This window comes from Hipposideros armiger, unplaced genomic scaffold (genome assembly GCF_001890085.2).
Source record: "Hipposideros armiger isolate ML-2016 unplaced genomic scaffold, ASM189008v1 scaffold_9, whole genome shotgun sequence".
Lineage (NCBI taxonomy): Eukaryota > Metazoa > Chordata > Mammalia > Chiroptera > Hipposideridae > Hipposideros > Hipposideros armiger.
In genome coordinates this window covers 3,909,134-3,934,138 of record NW_017731359.1, presented here as the reverse complement: position 1 = coordinate 3,934,138, position 25,005 = coordinate 3,909,134, and the positions used below count along the sequence as shown (strand labels likewise).

At 41.6% G+C, this 25,005-nt stretch overlaps 1 protein-coding gene across 1 annotated transcript in view; it reads left to right on the top strand.

Annotated features, from left to right (window-relative positions):
• The window catches only part of UTP4 (UTP4 small subunit processome component), a 34,819-nt gene that overhangs the window by 1,953 nt on the left and 7,861 nt on the right, over positions 1 to 25,005 (top strand). The window contains exons 3-12 of the mRNA XM_019654747.1: positions 1,463 to 1,654; positions 3,464 to 3,548; positions 5,100 to 5,189; positions 8,869 to 9,080; positions 18,982 to 19,153; positions 19,270 to 19,361; positions 21,560 to 21,656; positions 22,441 to 22,505; positions 23,635 to 23,757; positions 24,158 to 24,314. Of these exons, the coding sequence (XP_019510292.1) occupies positions 1,463 to 1,654; positions 3,464 to 3,548; positions 5,100 to 5,189; positions 8,869 to 9,080; positions 18,982 to 19,153; positions 19,270 to 19,361; positions 21,560 to 21,656; positions 22,441 to 22,505; positions 23,635 to 23,757; positions 24,158 to 24,314 (1,285 nt within the window). The remainder of the gene's footprint in view (positions 1 to 1,462; positions 1,655 to 3,463; positions 3,549 to 5,099; positions 5,190 to 8,868; positions 9,081 to 18,981; positions 19,154 to 19,269; positions 19,362 to 21,559; positions 21,657 to 22,440; positions 22,506 to 23,634; positions 23,758 to 24,157; positions 24,315 to 25,005) is intronic.

Below are 25,005 nucleotides of genomic sequence, written 5' to 3'. Positions count from 1 at the left end.
CATTTAATTCAAGTCACATTTATTGAGTGCCTTACATGCCCTGGGCACTGTGATGTAAATGGATAGATGCATAAATGAATGAATTCTGTGCCCAGCAGCCTAGTACTTGGAATGTAGGAATTTTGTAAATATTTCTAAATGAATGAGTGGCAAGTATTAGGCATTAAGACGAATGTCAAAGGCCCTACCTTCAAGAAGCTCAGAGTCCATTGCGGAAAAGATGAGTATACAGTTTCCAAACACTGATAAATTTTATATAAAGCTAAGCACAAGCATAGAATCTTAGTGGAGAGATGCCTTATTCTGATGAGGTGGGTTTACAAATCTTGGAAAGGGATGACTGATTGAGCTGATCCCTGAAGAACTAACTAATAGAGGTTTAAAAATTGCTGGCCACCACAACTGGGTCCCATTCTGTAGCATGAAAAACATGCTGTGGTACATGATTGTTGCATCCTGTGTTTTTTCTGTCATTTATGACAACTGTAACGATATGATAGTTTGATATTTGTTTAATGTCTTTTTTCCCCACTGAACGTCAAATTTTATGAAAACAGAGATCATGTCAGTGATGTTCATTGACTATAGCAAGTGTCTAGTACAAAGCCACTACTGAGTTAATATTTGTTGAATGAATGACCAAGTCAACCATTCTTTACCTAGTGTCTCTTATTTTTTTTCTCATCTGTTTTTCAACAATTGATTAATTTAACCTAGTCTACTTTCTCCATATTTCCATTATTTAGGATTGCTTAGATCTGTTAATCACTCTCAGAGCAAGAAAAATTTATATCTGTTAGAGTGAAAAAGACTAGGGACTAGGAGCAGTAAGACCTACATTCTTTTCATGTCACTGACTTTGGGCAAGCCACTTAACCCACAAGTACTTTGGCCTTTTCAAGTTCATGTAGGAAGAATAATAGCTACCCAGTCTCCTTGGTGTCAAGCAGACAAAAGAATAAAATACCTTGATAGATATGAAACTTGAGTGCTAAGAGAGCACTTGGAAATCTGAAACTTGAATAAAAAGCCTGAGTGAGCTGTATTAATTTGTCTTTCATTTTTTAAACAGCTTTTTACAAGTAAAATTGACACAATAAGCAACATGTATATAAAGTATACACATTGTAACTTTTGACAAAGGTATACACCTTTGAAACTACCCAATCAAGATAGTTACATTGATTTTTTTCGTTAGATACCTCAAATACAAGTGGATACAAACTTTATTCTACTGAAAGATTTTGCAGAACAAGTCAAGTAAAAAAACCAACCATGAAAATAATTAAAATGTGAACCTGAAAAAATGAAAATGTCAATAAACATGACCTTTTGATAGCACAAAACCCCACACGAGTTATGTCTAGGGAAGTATTTTAATTTTTACCATGTTGCCTGTGACCACTCAGTGCTGATAGCTGGTAAATTCATGATGGATTGAGAAGTTATGGTCTTTCTGTAGTTTTTCCCAGGTCATGAGTCTCGAGCTACAGAAGCTCTGTGTTGGGCAAAAGGACAGCGACTATTTAGTGCCGGACTCAATGGAGAGATTATTGAGTATGATCTGCAGGCATTAAACATCAAGTATGCTATGGATGCCTTTGGAGGACCCATTTGGAGCATGGCTGCCAGCCCCAGTGGCTCTCAACTTTTGGTCAGTATGCAACTATTGGTAATTTAAACCAAGATTTCTCTTGTGCCCACTTCAACTTTCTTCCCTGTGTTCATAGGAAGGTAGATTAAAATTATATTATGGCATATAGCAGCTCCAATATGAGCTGGATTCCAGCAACCCCAATATAAGAATGGGATTGATACCGAGGATTAAAAGTCCCTTTTCCTGGGCTGGCCGAGTGGCGCGTTGGTTAAGAGCTGGCTTGGGACGCCAGAGGGCCCCGGTTCGGATCCCACATATGAGGGCCAGTGACACTGCCCTCTACAGCTAAGATGCTGAACAACAGCTCAACCTGGAGCTGGGCTGCCCTGAGTCACAGCGTAGGCTGCAGCCCCTGCTGCAGTGGGTTGCCATGGGCTACCGTGTGTAGCCAGCAGCCAGCGTGAGCGGTCAGCAGCCGCAGTGAGCGGCCGTCCAGAAGCCGGTGACTGATCTGCCTCGCTTGGGAAGAGCGCAATGATGGTGCCAACTTGGGCCAATGAAGCAACGTCCTCTACAACTAGACTGAAGAACAAAAGGACAGCAACTTGTCTGTTCTCCTTCCCCAAATTCCCCAGCACTGTTCCCATCCCCCAATTCCCCAATAAAAATCTTAAAAAAAAAAAAAAAGTCCCTTGTCCTTTTGCATCCTTTCTGCTGCCACTTTGGACCACATTTATTCATATAATGAAATGAGAGGGTTGTTCAGTTGAGCATTTCCCTAACATTGTTCTTTGGAATTGGGAGAGTAGACTTTTTGTTTTGTTGTGCTTTGTGTGGTTTTTTGTTTGTTTGTTTGTTTTGTTTTTTTTTAAAGATTTTTATTGGGGAATTGTGGGATGGGAACAACGCTGCGGAATTGGGGGAAGGACAACAGACAAGTTGCTGTCCTTTTGTTCTTCAGTCTAGTTGTGGAGGACGCTTCACTGGCCTGAGTTGGCACCATCATTGCGCTCTTCCTGGGTGAGGCAGATCAGTTGCCGGCTTCTGGACGGCCGATCACTGGACAGCTGCTCACGCTGGCTGCTGGCTGCTGGCTACACACGGTAGCCCATGGCAACCCACTGCAACAGGGGCTGCAGCCTATGCTGTTGCCATTGACTCAGGGCAGCCCAGCTCCAGGTTGAGCTGTTGTTCAGCATCTTAGCTGTAGAGGGCAGTGTCACTAGCCCTCATATGTGGAATCCTAACCCGGGCCCTCTGGCGTCCCAAGCCAGCTCTTAACCAATGCGCCACTCGGCTGGCCCTTTGTGTTTTATTATAAATTTCATTTTAGAATACAGTATATTAAATCCTTTTGTAGAATCACAACACACTAATGTAATATTGAAAGTTCTGAGAGGTCCTTCCACCAGTTAACCTATGGAACTATGTTTCACCACAGTATTTCTCAAAAATCGTTTGAGCACAGACTGAAATGACCACTTCTCCCACCATTAACATTAGAATAGGTGCTTTCAGAGATTTAATTTTCTGTAATAAGTCTATGATTCTCTTATGATTTGTACTAATTTATATAATATTTTGACAAGTCTCCGTTTATTATATTAGTGAAATCTTACTTCTTCTATGTCCTGTGCAAGAACTGAGCAACTAATTAGTGTGCTTTCTGGTTAGGACATGAAGGCTGCCAAGAAGACACTATCAGTTTCTTGGTACCAGTACTGTTTTTCTCTCAACCCACTATTTTTCTCTTCCAGAGCAAGTGATCGCTTTAGAGAAGAAATGTATATATTTGTAAATATATATAATTAGTTAAAAAATACAAAATGTTATCTCCTATTTTCTACCTCTTTTTAAACCTTATAGGTTGGCTGTGAAGATGGATCTGTGAAACTATTTCAAATCATCCCAGACAAAATCCAGTTTGAAAGAAATTTTGATCGGCAGAAAAGTAAGCATCATTTTTGGTGGGGCAGCAAATAGCTTTAACAAGAAGTTCTGTTTTTGTGCCATTGGGAATGGGATATTTTCCCATGGGTCCACGTAATATTTTATCTATAATACATGCTAACTTTATCTGAGTACAGGGTGTGCTGGAAGCCATCCCTAGCTCAGGCTTTCTCCATTGTGTAGCATAGTGGTGATTACCTGTTAAGTAGTAATATAGAAAACTAGAAATACAGAATAGGAAAACTGGTGTTTCTATGTAAGTCAGTTGTTAGTTCTCACTTATCTTTGTGATGTTTTAACAAGTGTGCGTAAAGCCTCAAAACTAGAATTTCATTTTTAGGAGCCGTGGTTCTTAATCCTGCTCGTACATTCAAATTGAACAGGGGAGTTCTGTAAACAATTGTCCATGCTTGGGCTCCCCCTGGACCAACTGACAATGACCTCTAGAGCAGAGGTTGGCAGACTGTTTCTGTGAAGACACCAGGTAGTAAATATTTTGACTTTACAGGCCAAACTGTCTCTGCCAACTCTGTTGTGGCACAGAAGTAACCATAGATAATACTTAAACAAATGGATAGAAGCAGGTGGCACGCCTGATTTGGCCTTAGGGCCATAGTTTGCTGACTTCTCATCTAGAATATGGTAACTGTCCTGTGTATTCTCTGTGCCCATTAGGAATATATATCCTCTGCTACTCAGAATCCTCTTTTGGTTGTTTTTAATATCGTTGGGATGTTCTTTTTCAGTTACAAAGGTGATATGGTGCTTGTTAAAAATTTCATACGTTTAGCCAATTATGAAAGAGAAAATAAGTATCTCATTTCACAGGTAGACAACATTTCTTCTAGACAGATACACGGGAGTGCTTGCACTTATTTCTCAGCTTGTTTTTTCACTTGTTGTATCACAAACATCTTTCTGTGTCACTCATGCTAGTGTGCATGGTGTTGCATTTTATGATTTCTGTAATTTATTTAGCCAAAATCCTAATGATGGGTATTAATTTTTTTTACAACTACAACTAGTGCTACAGTGAACATTCTTATGTATTTTCATATCTTACATTAAGAAGGTGCCAAAAAATTTATACACATTTTAAGAAAGGAAAAAAACTGTATTAAAATTGTAATAATATATAATGATAAGAAAAGATGAATACAAATTATGTGTATACATTTTTTTGGCACCCCCATATTTAAGGGCATTCATGCAAGTATTTCTCTTAGATTAACTCCTAGTACAATCACTGGGCCACATGTGCACATTTGCTTTTTTGTTATGTTACTACCAGATCACCCTCAGAAGGTTGTGCTTATTTACACTCCCATCAACCATTTATACATTATTAAAGTTAGTATCAAATACTTCATTATGGATCCCATGGCCAAGTTGATCTTCATCTGTTATAAAACAGTTCTCCACAAGAATGCAATAGTGAGAATTAAGACTGTAGAACACTAGCCCTGTAGGTAATTGTGGAAGAAGAACTCAGTTACCCTTTGTTGTATTTTTATGTGTATGTCACTTCCTTTTTTGTTGTTCATCTCCTAAGGTCGTATCCTGAGTCTCAGCTGGCATCCCTCTGGTACCCACATTGCTGCTGGCTCCATAGACTACATTAGTGTGTTTGATGTCAAATCAGGTGACTGTTTTTCTTACACTCCTGGGTTTCCAAAAGCTTAAGCCCATGTCATGCTTTCAGTGACCCTTGGGACCTAACCTCTCATTAACCTTCTGAGATGTTCACCGTGACTTTCAGTCGTTTCTTGGATTACTGCTGCTGCTTTTGGAGGAATCTTCGTTCTTCCATGGGATGCAGCATTTTTTATCATAAGAATTACAATAAAATTTGCCCTTAACTAATAAGACATTAATGATAAGTGGAATACCTATTTATATATGCCAGTTCTTGGTAAAAGTGGGCATCTGTCTTTGAGGAACATAAGATCTTGGCAGCATAATTGATGAGACATGAGATCTGAAAGGCAGAGAACCATATACTTTCTTGGTTTTTGGCGTGGAGACTTGGCCAATGGAATCCTTAAGTGATGAAATTGACTTCAACTTGGTAGGTGGTTGTGTGTGTACTCCTATCTAAGATGAGGTGAAACAGGTCAGACATATCTTCTTTTTGTTTTTCCTCAATGCTTTAAGTTTTTTATTGTTATCAGTTATATATATGTATAGTCAAAGAATTCCTTAAGGCATGTTATAGAAAAACGGGCGTCCCCCATATCCCTTCTCCTACTCAAAGGCAGCCACCAGTAATTCTTGGCTGATTCTTTTGGTATTTATCTCTATGCTGTACATACATGTTCATTATGCTACATTTTTATTTTTCAGTTTTAGACCATTATTTACTGACTTCCACTACTTAGCCTTCTTTCTCTATCTTGTGCAACAGGCTCCCACACTTTCTCCTGATCCTCCTGGTATGGTTATGTTATACCAATCCATAGTAAGGATTAGCAGTGTTTTCATAACACTGAAATGTAACATAAATACTACTCACATAGTAAATTACTTTTCCTTTCTTGCATGTTTTTTGTTAATATTGTTTCTCTCATGTGTATATATAAGTATACATATAATATATACACACATGCACACACACATACTATATACACACATACTACACACACACGTGTATCTGTCTCACTAATGCATCCCTAAATTCTTCCAGTTGTATAAATTAGGTTCAGACACATCTGATTTTCTATCACTTTTATCTTGAATGATTCTCTGCCAGTCTTCTGACCTGCTGCAGTGTAGCCAGTTTCTGGGCCTGCTGCACAGCTTTCAGATCTTGAGCTCTGATTATTCAAGCATTCCAGGGAACTCCTTTGCTTTTCTCTGAGGTTGAATCACCTGTTTCCATGTCATTCACTTTCCTGGTTTATTCCTTTGTTGGGTGAATACTGAGAAAGGCTTCTCGAGAAAGGATTCTAGGTTGGAAATTATTTTCCCTTAGAAATTTGAAGCCATGGCTCTACTGTCTTCTAGCCTAATATTATGAACTCTGATGCAATTCTGAGAGCAGATCCTTTGTATGGGCATCTCCCTCTACCCCAGGGAGCTTTTAGGAACTTCTCTTTATCCTTATTATTCTGAAATTTAATAATTATGTTTTGTGGTGTATCAATCTGTTAACATTTTTATTGGACTCTTGGTAGGTTCTTTTAATCCAAAAAGCTGTGTTTTTCAGTTCTGGGGAAAATTCTAGTAATTATTTTATAGATGAGCTTCCATTTTCTCTTTCTAGAATTTTATTATTTCGCTGTTGGCCCTTCTAATATTCTTATCTCCTTATTCCCTCTTTTCATCTCTGACTTTTTACTCTACTTCCTTGGAGAGTTTATCATCTTTATCTTTTAATCCTGTTATTGAGTTTTTTCATTTCTTACATGTCCAGAGTTGTTGTTTGTTTCCTGAATGTTCTTTTTTACAACATACTCTTTTTGTTTCATTATATACTAACTCTTCTCTTTCTAAGGCTATTCATGATAATATTTGTCAAGTGTTCTTCACTGTGGCTCTGTCTCCTCTTTGTTATTTATTTTCTTTTAGTCTGGGTCCTGCCTTTCATATTAAGGCTTTCCCTGCTGATTGCTCTCATGAGTGGAGCCTGCTGCACATGGGCTTCACTGAAGACCTATCTGGCTGGACTGTTTGGGGCGTTAGCCTCTGAAGACAGGCTCTTTAGATCTTTTGTGCTGGTCATATTCCCTAGAAATTTATTTAAATTCTCCTGCTTGGTGATAATAAGTCTGAACATCATCAGTCTAAGAAGCAAACTGGTGTTCTCACCATTCAGTTAGTAAATCTTCACATAATCTATTTTCCATATAGTATTCCCACCCTTAATTATGCCTGATGTCCCTCTTCAAAGAACAGGTCTCAAGTCTACTGTAGAGGTGAGGCTTTGGGGAGTTGCCCAGCTTCTTAATTAGGGGGTGGATATCTGAGGGATCCAAAAGTTTTTCTTCTTTTTTTTTTTAAAGATTTTATTGGGGAATTGGGGGAGGGGATCAGACAAGTTGCTGTCCTTTTGTTCTTCAGTCTAGTTGTGGAGGACGTCGTTTCACTGTCCCATGTTGGTATTATCATTGCTGTCTTCCTGGGTAAGGCAGATCGGTCGCTGGCCACTGGACAGCCACTCATGGTGGCTCTTGGCAGCCCAGCTCCAGGTCGAGCTGTTGTTCACCATCTTAGCTGTAGAGGGCGCAGCATCACTGGCCCTAATGTGGGATCCGAACTGGGGCCCTGCTGCTCAGCTGGCATCCCAAGCCAACTCTTAACCAATGCGCCACTTGGCTAGCCCTTTAGAAGTTTCTTAAACTTACTTTCAACCAATTCCTCCTTTTTGCCCCACTTTCACCTGTTTCCAAAGTATCTGGGTCACCAGTTCCTGAGTTTTCTGAGGATTCTGTGGTATAAACCAGGTGGCTTCTTGGTTTTTCCCACTGCTGATTTGAAACTTAGTTTCAGGGCTCTGCTAATTGAGTAACCACTCTATGTGTGCTTTCCAGTTCCCCAAATTGTGTCACTATTGTCTCTCCCTTTCCCATGGGGTTTTGGTAAGAGCAGAATGTAATGGCTGTATGCAGTTGGCCAGTTTTCTTTTTTTATAATTGGGGAATTGGGGGGATGGGAACAGTGGTGGGGAATTGGGGGAAGGGAAACAGACGAGTTGCTGTCTTTTTGTACTTCAGTCTAGTTGTGGAGGACGTTGCTTCACTGGCCCAAGTGACACCATCATTGCGCTCTTCCTGGGCAAGGCAGATCAGTCGCTGGCTTCTGGACAGTCACTCACTGCGGCTGCTGGCCGCTCACGCTGGCTGCTGGCTACACACGGTAGCCCATGGCAAACCATTGCAGCAGGGGCTGCAGCCTACGCCGTCGCCGGCGACTCACGGCAGCCCAGCTCCAGGTTGAGCTATTGTTCAGCACCTTAGCTGTAGAGGGCAATGTCACTGGCCCTTATATGTGGGATCCGAACCAGGGCCTTCTGGCGTCCCAAGCCAGCTCTTAACCAATGTGCCACTCGGCCGGCCCAGTTGGCCAGTTTTAAATCGAGTCTCAAATGTCTCTTTTCCATTTCAACCCCCTAAAAAAAACTTTTGTCCCCTCTCCTTCTCCCTCCCTCTCTCATCTTTAGGCAACCGTTTTGGTGTTCTGAGACTGAGTCACCATAACTACTCTTGACTGGCTGTCTGGTCTGTGCTCAGGCAGATAACTTAACACATACCTACCATAGGCAGATTTTGAAGACTGAAGGAGAAATGAATACCATTGACATATGGGTTTTTCTTATTTTTCAGGGAGCGCTATTCATAAGATGCTTGTGGATAGGCAGTATATGAATATATCTAAGCGGAAGTGTATCATCTGGGGTGTGGCCTTCTTGTCTGATGGCACTGTCATAAGTGTGGACTCTGCTGGGAAGGTGCAGTTCTGGGACTCAGCTACCGGGACACTTGTGAAGAACCACCTCATTGCAAATGCGGACGTGCAGTCCATTGCTGTATCTGATGTGAGTATGGTCCATTTGGAGCAGTTCCTGTACAACCTGCGGGACGGGTAGAGAAGGTCGTGGCAGGGATGCACCATAAGCACTGTCTCCTAATCCTTAGTGTTGTGCTGAAGGAAGATTAGTTTAGAACAGTGCACCTGAAGAGCTACGTCATTTCCCTCAACGCTCTTACTCTCCAACAATAATTTAGAGAATATTCTCTAAAAGATTAGTTAGCAGACTAGTTTTCTTCAGATACTCTGCACCCCTAGTTAATCTAGTCTGATTAGGATAGGGCACAAGTGTCCTAGAAGATTCTTTTTTTTTAAGCTGCATCATCCTGCCACCTGTTGGCAGCTCAGCGGCAGCTCATCTCGGGCCTGGCATCGAACCACTGTTGCTCAGAGCGCAAACTCTTTTTATTTTTTTAAAGATTTTTTTATTGGGGAATTGGGGGATGGGAACAGTGCTGGGGAATTGGGGGAAGGGGAACAGACAAGTTGCTGTCCTTTTGTTCTTCAGTCTAGTTGTGGACTGGCCCAAGTTGGCACCATCATTGCGCTCTTCCCGAGTGAGGCAGATCAGTTGCCGGCTTCTGGACAGCCGCTCACTGCGGCTGCTGGCCGCTCATACTGGCTGCTGGCTACACACGGTAGCCCATGGTAGCCCATGGCAAACCACTGCAGCAGGGGCTGCAACCTATGCCGTCGCCGGCGACTCACGGCAGCCCAGCTCCAGGTTGAGCTGTTGTTCATCATCTTAGCTGTAGAGGGCAGTGTCACTGGCCCTCATGTGGGATCCCAACTGGGGCCCTCTGGTGTCCCAAGCCAGCTCTTAACCAACGCGCCACTTGGCCAGCCCCCAGAGCTCAAACTCTTGAGCAAGCTCTTAACCAATTGAGCCACTCGGCTGGCCCTTAGAAGATTCTTGAGAACCGCTATTTTCTTTCCTTGTACAAGTGTTCTCCTGCTTCCTATCTTGGGAAATTAGATGATGATTTTATGGTGATTTTGAAAAATATTAATTTCCTCCTATTTGAATAAGACTTAAGCAGATTTGTGTTTAACAAGTGTGTCTCTTCCCTTTTGGTAACCAGGATTTTTTTTTTTTTTGAAGATTTTTATTGGGGAATTGGGTAATAGGAACAGCGCTGGGGAATTGGGGGAAGGGGAACAGACAAGTTGCTGTTGTTTTGTTGTTCAGTCTAGTTGTGGAGGACGCTGCTTCACTGGCCCAAGTTGGCACCATCATTGCACTCTTCCCTGGTGAGGCACATCAGTCGCCGGCTTCTGGACGGCCACTCAACGGCGGCTCCTGGCCGCTCATGCTGGCTGCTGGCTACACACGATAGCCCATGGCAACCTACTGCAGCAGGGGCTGCAGCATATGCCATCGCCGGCGACTCAGGGCAGCCCAGCTCCAGGTTGAGCTATTGTTCAGCATCTTAGCTGTAGAGGGCAGTGTCACTGGCCCTCATATGTGGGATCCAAACCGGTGCCCTCTGGCATCTCAAGCCATCTCTTAACCAATGCACCACTCGGCCGGCCCACGGTAACCAGGATTGTTAATCAGAAACCTTTGGGTATTTCAGCAGTGAGGTATGGAAGTGACCTTGAGGTTTGTTGACATGATCCTTTATTCTTTACATTCTTAGTTGGAGAATTATTTGCTTTCTCAAGTGTAAAAATCCAGTTTCTAGTGTAGAGATAACCCATGCTTGCTTTTCTTGCCTGTAAAATGTTCCTATCCCATGAGAAAAATTTGATGTATGTTAAAGCCCTGTAAAACATTTAGAACATGTAAACTGTAATAGAAGTATAAGTTGAAATGAGTGAGAGAATTTCCCCTTTTATGATAGAGTCTTGATCCAAAATGATTGTGATTGTTAGACTTAATTTTTAAATTTGGTATCGTTTAAAGTGTACTTACACAAATGTTACACACCCATTTTAAAGACCAAGGAAGAGGTATATTTACTGTTGTGGAATAATTTACTGGATATATTGTTACAGGGGAAAACAGAACAGTATTATAGCATATAATATAGTATGTAATAGTGTATTAAGAGAAGGGGCAGATTTATATATTAGGTATTCTCTATTAGGTATTTATATATTAGATAGTTTATATGCAATTTTGCTAGTATAGACAGACTATATCAAATTTTAAAAATGCAAATGATAATTTCTGGAGAGGGAAGTTGTGGGGGCTGGTGGGAGGCAGGCTTAATTTGTATTGTATACCCTTTTATACTGTTTGATCTTCCTTCTACCATGTGCCTCTATTACCACATTACATTGAATCTTAGATATAAACGATTGTACAACATGCCATAATTTTGTTATGGGAAAGAAGAAACAGTGCCAATTAAACTATGCCTCAGTGCTTTTAAAATTTGTATTTTATATTATAAGCATATAATATGAACTGCTATAATTAAACGAAGTGTGATCAAACTGTATGGTGAATGTTTAAATTAAAAAAGATTTATAGTAAAAGACACATTGCTATTAACCCCCCCAGTACTCCCTCTCACTTCGAACACACTTATCCCATTGTTCTTGCCACTTTCTGAAGCAGTTCTGGAAGTCCTCTTTCGTGAGTGTCTTTAGTTGTGCTGTCGGGCTGCCTTGATGTCCTGAATCTATTCAAAACGTTTACCTTTCATGGTCATTTTGACTTTCGGAAAGAGCCAGAAGTTGCATGGTGTCAGATCTGGTGAATAAGGTGGGTGAGGACACACTGTAATGTTGTTATTTGACAGAAGTTGATGTACCAGAAGTGATGTATGACACGGAGCCTTTCCTTTGTGATCAAGAAATATGGTTACTGCTGCTTCCAAGTGTAATCCAGCGGAAAGACAGGGATCGTCAATACAGGAAGCAGCGCATCAAACCTTAGTGACAGTGTGTGACAAGTTTCAACTTGTTTGGGGCAGTTAGTTGGATATGAGCTACGGTTGAGAGAAGGTGTGTTTTAAAGTGTGCCGTAAATCATCCTCCATCTTGTCAACACTCCATGTCACAACATTGCTTCTGGTATATAGAAATTTCTGTCAAAAACATTACGGTGTGTCCTCATCTACCTTTTTCACCGGATCTAGCACTGTGTGACTTCTGGCTCTTTCCCAAAGTCAAAATGATTCAGGACATCGAGGCAGCCACAACAACGCAACTAAAGACATTCATGAAAGAGGACTTCCAGAACTGCTTTAGAGAGTGGCAAGAATGATGGGATAAGTGTCTTCGAAGCGAGGGGGAGTGTTTTGAGGGAGATTAATGTCAATGTGCCTTACTGTAATAAACTTTTTTAAATTTATACATTCACTGTAGTTTTTAAATTTATACATTAACATCTCGTATAAGGCCAGTATAAACCGACACAATGGTTTTTTATTTTTTTTAGTTTTTAAAGATTTGATTGGGGAATTGGGGGAAGGGGAACAGACGAGTTGCTGTCCTTTTTGTTCTTTTGTCTAGTTATGGAGGACATCGCTTCACTGGCCCATGTTGGTATTATCATTGCGTTCTTCCTTGATGAGGCAGATCAGTCGCTGGCCTCTGGATGGCTGCTCACAGCGGCTCTTGGCAGCTCACACCAGCTGCCTGCCGCTCACGCTGACTGCCGGCCACACACGGTAGCTTATGGCGGCCCACTGCAGCAGGGGCTGCAGCCTACGCCGTCGCCGGCGACTCATGGCAGCCCAGCTCCAGGTTGAGCTGCTGCTCACCATCTTAGCTGTAGAGGGCAATGTCACTGGCCCTTATATGTGGGATCCGAACCAGGGCCTTCTGGCGTCCCAAGCCAGCTCTTAACCAATGTGCCACTCGGCCGGCCCAGTTGGCCAGTTTTAAATCGAGTCTCAAATGTCTCTTTTCCATTTCAACCCCCTAAAAAAAACTTTTGTCCCCTCTCCTTCTCCCTCCCTCTCTCATCTTTAGGCAACCGTTTTGGTGTTCTGAGACTGAGTCACCATAACTACTCTTGACTGGCTGTCTGGTCTGTGCTCAGGCAGATAACTTAACACATACCTACCATAGGCAGATTTTGAAGACTGAAGGAGAAATGAATACCATTGACATATGGGTTTTTCTTATTTTTCAGGGAGCGCTATTCATAAGATGCTTGTGGATAGGCAGTATATGAATATATCTAAGCGGAAGTGTATCATCTGGGGTGTGGCCTTCTTGTCTGATGGCACTGTCATAAGTGTGGACTCTGCTGGGAAGGTGCAGTTCTGGGACTCAGCTACCGGGACACTTGTGAAGAACCACCTCATTGCAAATGCGGACGTGCAGTCCATTGCTGTATCTGATGTGAGTATGGTCCATTTGGAGCAGTTCCTGTACAACCTGCGGGACGGGTAGAGAAGGTCGTGGCAGGGATGCACCATAAGCACTGTCTCCTAATCCTTAGTGTTGTGCTGAAGGAAGATTAGTTTAGAACAGTGCACCTGAAGAGCTACGTCATTTCCCTCAACGCTCTTACTCTCCAACAATAATTTAGAGAATATTCTCTAAAAGATTAGTTAGCAGACTAGTTTTCTTCAGATACTCTGCACCCCTAGTTAATCTAGTCTGATTAGGATAGGGCACAAGTGTCCTAGAAGATTCTTTTTTTTTAAGCTGCATCATCCTGCCACCTGTTGGCAGCTCAGCGGCAGCTCATCTCGGGCCTGGCATCGAACCACTGTTGCTCAGAGCGCAAACTCTTTTTATTTTTTTAAAGATTTTTTTATTGGGGAATTGGGGGATGGGAACAGTGCTGGGGAATTGGGGGAAGGGGAACAGACAAGTTGCTGTCCTTTTGTTCTTCAGTCTAGTTGTGGACTGGCCCAAGTTGGCACCATCATTGCGCTCTTCCCGAGTGAGGCAGATCAGTTGCCGGCTTCTGGACAGCCGCTCACTGCGGCTGCTGGCCGCTCATACTGGCTGCTGGCTACACACGGTAGCCCATGGTAGCCCATGGCAAACCACTGCAGCAGGGGCTGCAACCTATGCCGTCGCCGGCGACTCACGGCAGCCCAGCTCCAGGTTGAGCTGTTGTTCATCATCTTAGCTGTAGAGGGCAGTGTCACTGGCCCTCATGTGGGATCCCAACTGGGGCCCTCTGGTGTCCCAAGCCAGCTCTTAACCAACGCGCCACTTGGCCAGCCCCCAGAGCTCAAACTCTTGAGCAAGCTCTTAACCAATTGAGCCACTCGGCTGGCCCTTAGAAGATTCTTGAGAACCGCTATTTTCTTTCCTTGTACAAGTGTTCTCCTGCTTCCTATCTTGGGAAATTAGATGATGATTTTATGGTGATTTTGAAAAATATTAATTTCCTCCTATTTGAATAAGACTTAAGCAGATTTGTGTTTAACAAGTGTGTCTCTTCCCTTTTGGTAACCAGGATTTTTTTTTTTTTTGAAGATTTTTATTGGGGAATTGGGTAATAGGAACAGCGCTGGGGAATTGGGGGAAGGGGAACAGACAAGTTGCTGTTGTTTTGTTGTTCAGTCTAGTTGTGGAGGACGCTGCTTCACTGGCCCAAGTTGGCACCATCATTGCACTCTTCCCTGGTGAGGCACATCAGTCTCCGGCTTCTGGACGGCCACTCAACGGCGGCTCCTGGCCGCTCATGCTGGCTGCTGGCTACACACGATAGCCCATGGCAACCTACTGCAGCAGGGGCTGCAGCATANGTGTGTGTGTGTGTGTGTGTGTGTGTGTGTGTGTGTGTGTGTGTGAAAAGGAAACTAAGTGAAATAAAATGATTAAGGTATTCTTAAAACTCCTTCACATTCAGAGTTGAATTCTGAATCACTTTTAGACTCAGTCATCAGGGGCCGTGTTTGCCACACGTGCCTCCCAGCCATCCATAGTGTTGGTGATGATGCTCCACCATGGAGCTTTTCTTTTTTGCTTCTGATGACATTTCTGGTTTTGATGTTAGCTCTTTATCTGAAGATGTCCTACATGCACAGGTTGACAAATACAAGATATCCCGATGTCAGATCTGTTAGAATGTGGAAAATGTGTGCCTGAGAATCAATGAATTGTGGTACTTATTCAAAATTGAAAAATGCAATTGTACAAATTCCAGCCCTCAAAAATGCTTATCACAGAATCTGCAGTTGTGCATATTTGGGGTTAAATCCCAGCTGTATCACTTAATAGCTACATACCTTCCTTAGGTAAGTTTCTTCCTCTGTGAAAACAAGGATGCTAGTGATACATACCTCAGTTTGGGGATAGATTAAATAGGTAGTGCTTGTAAAGCGCTAAGTACATCACCTGGCACAGAGTGAATGTGGTATTGGCTTACCATTTTCACATCTCTTGAAACTGAAACTAATTTCAAGGCTTTTCTCCACTACACTGTCTTGCCAGAATGGCTGGTTATTTTTAGTTTTCTTTTTATTGGATTTTTATTGACTAAAATGTGAATAGCAGCAAACACCCAGTCTTTTGATCTGAGATGTCTTTCTCAGGTAGGCGAGTGCTGATTTCTGCAGGGTGCTGATTCCTGCAGGGCATTGGAGGGAACATTTGCTTTCATTTACAGGGCAGTCCTGAGATTTTTCCTGTGTGAAGCAGTCACTCTGATTAAATCAGGACACACACACACACACACACACACACACACACACACCCACACCATTCCAGGTCTGCTTTTCCCGTGCTTCATTCCTGCTGGGCCCTGTGAGAGTGCCATTCTTTCTTTCCTTTTCTGTCCTTTTATGATTCTACCTCAGGGAAAAAGGATGTGGAGTGAGAGACACCTGCCTTTCCAATCCCTCTATAGGTGGGACTTTGAGAAACTGCCACTTTTTTTTTTTTTTTGAAACTAAAGGAACTGTTTAGTTGGAAATGGGGGAGAGGGTGTGAGCTCTTAAGCTGCTCGTTGTCTCCACTTTTGCCAATGGCCGATGGTTTCCAGTTAGCATCCTTAGAGGAGGTGAAGGGGAAGCTGGGCTTGGCCACCTTGTGTGCTGTTTTTCAGGTATCCTTTTCTTCCTTCTCCACCATCATGTGCCTGCAGGTGACCTCAAAGAGAGCTGACACAAGGTTGAGGGGGGGTGGTGTGCCCAGAGCAAAGGCTTTGGAGGCAGGTGGCCATGTGTGTTTGTCATGTCTCTAAATCTCTTGAAGTACCAGTTTCCTTATCTGTGTAAAGGTCTACTAAATGATGAAGGGAGGAAAGAAAGGTAAGATCATGACTCATACAAACATGAAATGGAAAAATGTGAGAGAGTTTCTGTAACTCATTAACTGGGAGAACCGGTGAGATGGTACAAGCGCTTCAAAGGAGAATTCAAAGAACACAGTTATAAGGCCATCAAGAATGCTGAAATGAAGGGCCGGCCGAGTGGCGCGATGGTTAAGAACTGGCTTGGGATGCCAGAGGGCCCCGGTTCGGATCCCACATATGAGGGCCAGTGACACTGCCCTCCACAGCTAAGATGCTGAACAACAGCTCAACCTGGAGCTGGGCTGCCATGAGTCGCCGGCGACGGCGTAGGCTGCACTCCCTGTGGCAGTGGGTTGCCATGGGCTACCGTATGTAGCCAGCAGCCAGCGTGAGCGGCCAGCAGCCGCAGTGAGCGGCCGTCCAGAAGCCGGCGACTGATCTGCCTCGCCAGAGAAGAGCACAATGATGGTGCCAACTTGGGCCAGTGAAGCAACGTCCTCCACAACTAGATTGAAGAACAAAAGGACAGCAACTTGTCTGTTCCCCTTCCCCCAATTCCCCAGCACTGTTCCCATCCCCCCAATTCCCCAATAAAAATATTAAAAAAAAAAAAAAGAATGCTGAAATGAATTTACATATTATTGCAAGACTCAGTGTCCAGCGCAGTAATCAGTTGCATTCCACCAGGCAAAATTTTTTGTATTTCTATGCAAAAGAATCTTTTGTATCACTTTCAGTTTTCTATAATTACAGACTTGTGAAATAGCTCCCAGACCATCAAAGGGCTTACTAGACCAGGACACCAGTACTTTTTATGCTCATTTCAAAGTCTTCCACAGTTGCGCCTTATAGGGCAAATGATGCTTAATTTTGTAAGTTATTGAAAGATTTGAGCTGATATAACACATATAAAGTTCCTAGCACAGAGAGCATATCGTTGATGGCAGCTGCATGCTTAGACATGTTTAGATATCTTATTTTCCTTGACAGGCTGACCTGGTCTTTATACTGTTTGATTGGTTGACTGCTGATTCAGATCCCTAATTTTTCTCATTTCTCTATCAAACATCCTATCTTTTTTTTTTCTTGCTCAAAGTTATGTATATTATTAAAAACTGGAGTTAAAATGAAAATGGTTTTGAGAATATAGAGGAATTAGAAAATATTATAGACAAACTAAGATCTTTTTTTTTTTTTTTTTATAGCTGAGCCATCCTGCCACCTGTTGGCAGCTCAGCGGCTGCTCAGCTCGGGCTGACTCAAACCACTGTTGCTCAGAGCTCAAACTCTTGAGCGAGCTCTTAACCAACTGAGCCACTCAGCCGGCCCAAACTAAGATCTTTTAAAACTAACAAATCACAATGCTCAACATACTGGTAAGAGAAAGCCTTAAACTTAGGAACAGGGAACCTGGGTCTTTATGATACTGATCAGACCAGTTCCCCTCCTCAGCCCACCCTCTCTTCATCTCTAAAAAGAATACAGTCAATTTCTGGAATTTGCAAACTTCAGTCCTTGACTACCAGTTTAGCGATATTTTTTTTTCCCCTCTACACTCTCAATACATTATTTATGCTTTAAATTTTTTTATTGTGGTAAAATATACATAACATAAAACTTGCTATTTTAACCATTTTTAAGTGTATAGTTCAGTGGCATTAAGTACAGACACAGTGTTGTACATTCATCACCTCTCCATTTTCAGAACTTCTTCATCTTCCCAAACAGAAACTCTGTGCCTGTTAAACAACATTTTCCCATTCCTCCCTTCTCTGAGCCCCTGGTTACCTCCATTCTACTTTCTGTTCCTATTAATTTGCTTGTTCTGCATACCACATGTATGAGGTACATAGTGGAATCATGTAATATTTGTTCTTTTGTGTTGAGTTATTTTACTTAGCGTATTGTTTTCAAAATTCATCCATGTTACAGCATTATCAGAATTTCATTCCTCTTTGAGGCTGAATAATGTTCCATTGTATGCATATACCTCATTGAGTTTATCCATTCATCTGTTGATGGACATTTGAGTTGTTTTCCATATTTTGGGTCTTGTGAGTAATGCTGCTGTAAATATCAGTGTACATATATCTCTTCTAGTCCTTGCTTCCAACTCTTTTAAGTATATGTTTTCATTACTGTTCTTGCTTAGATTGGTTGGTTGGTTTGTGTTTTTTAGGGTTTTTGTTTGGTTTTTTTGTAATTAATTTTCTATATCAATTTAAGAAGCACCTTTTCTAGTTCCAGGTATAGGACTATTAGTATTTTTATTGGATTATGTAAAACAACAAATTTCCTTAGTGAACATCAATATCTTTATCATGTTAAATATTCTTATTCAAGAATATGGTATGGATTTCTTTGTTTAGGTCATTTTTTATATCCTTTAAAAGTACTTAAATTTTTTTCTTATGTAAGCCTAGCACTTTTCTTTTTAAATTTATTCCTAGGTGTTTTATCTTTTTTGTTGAATTTCTACTGAGGTCTAGTTTGTATATATGAAAGCACTATAACAGTTTGAGGTACATATTGTGAATTTTGTCAGTAGGGGGCACATTGTTATCAATGAGTGAGCTTGCTCCTCTGATGTAACTGTTAGCTTCTAGAGCAAAAAGACCCCTGTAACCTACCTTCCAATTCTGGCCCTAAGTTTTCCCCTAAGCTGCCCAGATAGACAACCTCAGGTAATATTTTTCAGAGTGGGCCTTGTTTTGCTCAAATGTACCTTCCTGATGATTTAATTTCTCAGCAAGAAGACAGTTTCGTGGTGGGCACAGCCGAGGGGACAGTATTCCATTTTCAGCTGGTCTCTGTGACTTCCAGCAGCAGTGAGAAGCAGTGGGTGCGGACAAAGCCATTCCAGCATCACACTCACGACGTGCGAACTGTGGCCCACAGCCCCACGGCACTGATATCTGGAGGTGGGTGCTGCTGGCGGCCAGGCTGCTTCTTTACTCTGCCCAGCTCTGGTTATTTTCATGTGGGTCTTTTTCTTATTTTGATGTCTTCTCCAACTCCCCCCACTCCCCCATCCCAGGCACTGACACCCACTTAGTCATTCGTCCTCTCATGGAGAAAGTGGAGGTAAAGAATTATGATGCTGCCCTCCGAAAAATCACTTTTCCCCATGTAAGTATCACCCTCTGGCCCCCACTGTCCTCTCCTCTACTCGTTCCTCCGTCCACAAGACTGAGCACAGCTCACACTTCCTGAATAAATCTGTAGGACTTCTGTAGTTACCTACCTTCACTCCTCTGTTTCTGAGGCAGGCCTCTTGCAAAGACATTTATGGGGCTAAGAGATTTACAGCAGCGCTGCTAGTTGAGTTCCTGGGGAAATCATTCCTTTTTCCAGATAGTTGTGGTTTATGGGAAGTTTGTTTATTTATTTTTTATTTTATTGGGGAATTGGGGGGAGGAGAGCAGCGATGGGGAATCGGAGAAGAGGAACAGACAAGTTGCTGTCCTTTTGTTCTTCAGTCTAGTTGTGGAGGACGTCACTTCACTGGCCCACGTTGGTATTGTCATTGCACTCTTCCTGGGTGAGGCAGTCGCTCACCGGCCACTGGACGGCCGCTCATGCCAGCTGCCAGCCACTCATGGTGGCTCACAGCAACCCACTGCAGCCTATGCCGTTTCTGGCAACTCACAGCAGCCCAGCTCCAGGTCGAGCTATTGTTCATCATCTTAGCTATAGAGGGTGCAGCGTCACTGGCCGTCATATGGGATCTGAACCGGGGCCCTACTGCTCTGATCTGGCGTCCCAAGCCAACTCTTAACCAATGCGCCACTCGGCTGGCCCTGTTTATTTATTTTTAAGGCTGTGCTCTTTATTATTCTGGGTGGTAGTAGGAAAATTCAGGCTTCCAGTGTTCCTTTCTAGGTAAGTGGACACCTCCCCAAGCTAAAAACCCTTCTCCCCACTCCCTGCTTTCACGTTTCATTCAACCAGTAAACCTTCCTGAGTCAACCTCCTCATTATCTTTTTTTTTAATTTTTTTTATTAGTTTCAGGTGTACAAAACAATGCAATAGTTATACTTTTCACCCCTCACAAAGTGACAACCCTTCTCCCCCAATCCATCCCCCCCCATATCATGCATATCTATTACAATTCCGTTGACTCTATTCCCACACTATACTCCACATCCCATGACTATATAGATATTAAATTATAGTTGACATACAATATTATTCAATGTCAGCTTCAGGTGTATGGTGCAGTGGTCAAGCCTCTACACCGTCCCTGAAGTGGTCTCCCTAGCAAGACATGTCCATCTGACACTCTACAAAACATTTACTTTATTGATTATATTCCCCAAACTGCCTTTCATATCCCTGTGGCAATAGTGTAGTTACCAATTAATGCTGTCCAGTTCCTTCCCCTTATCCCTTATCCCCACCCCCCTACTATCCAGCAACCATCAGTTTTTCCTCTATATCTCTGAGACTATTTCTGTTTACTTTGCTCATTTATTTAGTTCTTTAGATTCCACATATAAGTAAGATCATATGGTATTTATCTTTCTCCTCATTATCTCTTGAATCTAGTCATTTCTTTGTCTACACTGCCATTATCCTAGTTTGGATCAATGTCTTTTCTTACCTGGATTCCTTTATGGTAGCTTGTTAATGATCTTCTCTTATTTACATTTCTGTCATTCCAGCCTATTCTCCATTGATCTGTTCAAAAAGCAACTTTGTTCATCACGCCATGCTTAAAAGCCTTTGGTTGGTCCCTATTGCCTTCAGCATAAAAACGGAATTCCTTAGCATGGCTTATGAAACATGTCTGGATCTTGCCCTGGTCCTCACCTCTCCTCTCACACACCCTTGCAACACCCCTGCACAGTCTAGCCATTCGTAAAGACTTTTTTCATTCCCTCTAGTGCTTTTACCTTTGAGCTGTTTCACATGCCACTGCTCTGCTTGGAACGTCTTGCCCTCCTTCTTTGCCTAAATATACTTTACCAGTGAACCTCATCTGGGCCCCTGTCTTTACCCCCACGAGGCGAGAGCAGATGTCCTTTATACTTTTTTCATTACGTACTGTGCTTAGCCATGTTAAAATTTTTAGCACACTTAGTGTAATTGCCTTTTTAATTCTGTGTCAACCCTTTAGACTATAAGCTTGAGAGAGGTAGGTATGTTATTATTTACCAGTGTGTTCTTAGATCCTAGGACAGTGCCTGGCATGTGGTAGTACATAGGAAATATTTAGCAAATGGATTTTAGCAGTAAGAAAATGTGCTAAGATGTTGCTGCTTTTTCTAGTACTGAGACAATAGATGACCCTGGCTTATTTATCACTTTCGATTCTTGGATATAGCGACGTCTCATTTCCTGTTCAAAAAAGAGGCAGCTTCTCCTCTTCCAGTTTTCTCATCACTTGGATCTTTGGCGACTGGGATCTACAATTGCAACAGGTAAGATGGGAAAACGTTTTTTTCAGTAAGAAAACTGGAGAGAGAAGCCAGAAATTAGAATTGCTGTTGATATTCTGCCTACGGAATTAGATTTTTCTGTGTCCTTTGGAACTTATGGATTTCCCACCCACTAGATGGAGCAAAGGCGTTTGCTTCAGAGTGTTGGAATAGCAGAATACTGGATCATCTGTTGAAAGTTTATGATTCTTTATAGCAGAGTAGGGCAGCAGTGGGGATGCAGGATGTAGTGGAGGTGAGGGTTGTGGAATCATAGTTTGGCGTGGCTTGATTGGGATCAAAACAGGATGTTGAAAAGTGACAAGATTTAATGTTGTGTAGTGACAGCCCTGTATAAAAAAGAAGTTCACATGGATCTTACTGGGATAACAGCCTCGTGGCCTTTTGTATAACCTGTTAAGGAAATGTTGGGTTCTGTCGTTTTATATTAAATTAGGTTCATATAGGATTTAGGTTCCAAAACGAGGAGATGAAGTCGCGGCCACACAAACCTCACTTCCACCCACCTACACGCCTGGCTGTAGGGCAGGCCTTCAGCACATCAATGATGGACCATAGGCCATGTCCAGGGTACCCAGATAGCTAAGAAAATGTTCATTGCGTCCTCTTCATGTACCCTCAGAAATGGGGCTTACTAAGTCAGACATTTTTCTGATTTCCCATCTGGTAGAGATTCCATTCTACCCAGGAATGACTTTTTAGAGAAAAAAATATACAAATAACCTTTCTTGGAGAAGAAAGACCTCAGGGAAATTTCTTGTTCCAGGAAAGCATGGGGATACCCTTCCACTCTCTAAAGATGCAGATCATTTACTGCACCTCAAGACAAAGGTAAGGAAGTTTAGCTGTGTGTTCAGGCTTGGAAATCCAGAGCATTTTTCTCATTCTGAATTTTAAGGATTACTTAGTTGACATCATAAACTGTATAAAATCTAAAATAATTTCAATGAAATACTATGTCAACAGAACTGGGTTTCCTGTGATTATAAATTGGGCATTCAAAATTTATTGGATGAATGAATACAGGAAATTGGTTTTCCTTCTTCTGGTATTATAAAAACAGCATGCATTTTTCTGTAATTCAAATGGTACAAAAGAATATGTAATGAAAAACGAGCCCCCTCTTACCCCAAATCCCCAGTTCCCCTCTCCAGAGGTAATCACTGCCAACAGTTTCTTGTGTATCCTTCCAGAAAAAACTTCCACCCATGTGTGCATGCGTGTGTATATATCTATATATCCTTTCTATAGTAATGGGACTATACTATACAAATTGCGTTGTATCATTTAAAAAATCTTTATTTTAATTACACAGGTATTTGTGAACAGTCTTACTGTAAAGAATTCAAACAGTGTTGCTAGTTTGTATCTTTGTCCACCTCTTTAATTCTAGTCCCTTTTCCTGAAATAATTATTGTTCATTGATTAGCTATATATCCTTCCAGATCTTTTTCTGAGAGTATGTGTGTGTGTGTACACATACATATGTATATACATTTAGATATATTTCATGGGTTTTTGGATTATATGTTATATTTTCCCTTTCTGCAAATTTTAGGCTTATTATTTCTTAGAGGTCTTTAAAGCAGATTATCATGGACAAAACAGAAAATCAGTTCTCTAAGTCACCTCATCTCCAAAGCTTTCCTGCATTAAATGCCTCTCTGCTCAGGTTTCTAAAGTTAGGGTTTAATATGAAGTTATGTGTGAGGTATGCAAAGGGCTGAGATTGGTTCACAGTATTCATAGACCTCTATTCTATGGTTTTAGAAATCAAAGCCACACCATTTAGATACTCTACTTCTGAATAATCATAGTGACACACAGCATATGAGTGTCAGGATTATGTATAGGTGTTTGTGGATATGTCCAGAGTGGCGACAGCTTGGGGATTCATGTCACTGTGAACCTTGTCATAAAATTTTACTTGAACATTCATCCTGGTTCCTAACATTGCCAGGGTCCCGAGAACATTATTTGCAGCTGTATCTCCCCTTGTGGAAGTTGGATAGCCTATTCTACAGCTTCTCGGTTTTTTCTCTATCGGTTGAATTATGAACATGACAGCATAAGCCTCCAAAGGGTAAGTGATAACCCAGTGACTGTTTGAACAAGAAGAAAATTTATAAGTGTGTGGGTTTGTGTGAAGTGGGAATGAAAGTAGAATATAATCCTTCCTCGCTCAGTGGAAGCTATTTGGAGATAGCTGGTAAAAAAAGGCTTTTATTCCCACTTTGATTTGATTTTGTTTTTGGAGTAGGGAATGCCAGAAAGTGACAGTAAAATTTAGGCTTTTGAAGGAATGGAGGAGAATGGATAGGTTACAGTAGTCATGTCAGTGTTCCAGGCCCTTTGTCAACCGGCTTCCTTAACGACAAGAAGCATTAATGTTTGAGTAATTTAAGCCTGGCTGTGATTATTTTTGATGGCCTCTAGTTCTCACTTCTCTCTCTCACTGAATTTTACTACTGGTTCACCCCAAGGTTTCCAAAATGCCAGCATTCCTTCGCTCTGCCCTTCAGATTTTGTTTTCTGAAGATTCAACAAAGCTCTTTGTGGCATCAAATCAAGGGTCTCTACATATCATTCGGCTGTTGGAAGGAAACTTCAAGCACCTGCATACTTTCCAGCCTCAGTCAGGTAGGAATTTGATAACTGGCCATGAGAGAGTTGTCAGTCTCTGATGTATCTTTTTTCTTTGAACCTCATTCATTGTTGCAGGTTCACTAATGTTCCTCTCCACCATACAAATACACATTCACTCATATGTTTGCAATTTAAAGTAGGAGGAGGTATCTAGCAAATGAAAATGCTTGATGAGATCTGAAAGGCTCCTCACACCTACTCTTTTCTCACTGGGCTTTTGATTCCTTATTTGGGGCCAGAGAAGTTTCATCACCCGTAGTGTTTTTGTTAGCAGGGCAAGAAGAAAGTTAAAGTCACCTGCAATCCTGACACTTAGCAATGACTACTGTTAATATTTTTGTATAGTTCCAATGTGTTTGTATATAGGTATTTTATGGACATGTTAATTTTTTTATCCAGGTGTAATTACCTCACAATTATTGAGGGAGAGAGTGAAAAATCCCACTAGTTAGAAAAAGATTTTAAAAATTTATTTATTTTTTTATTATTTTTCAAGTATAGTTAACATACAATATTATATTGGTTTCAGGTCTACAACATGGTGGTTAGACATTTATATAACTTATGAAATGATCACCCCGATAAATCTAGTACCCATGACATCATACATAGTTATTATATTATTGACTGTACATCCCCATGGCTATTTTGTGACTACCAATTTGTATTTCTTTTTTTTTTTTTT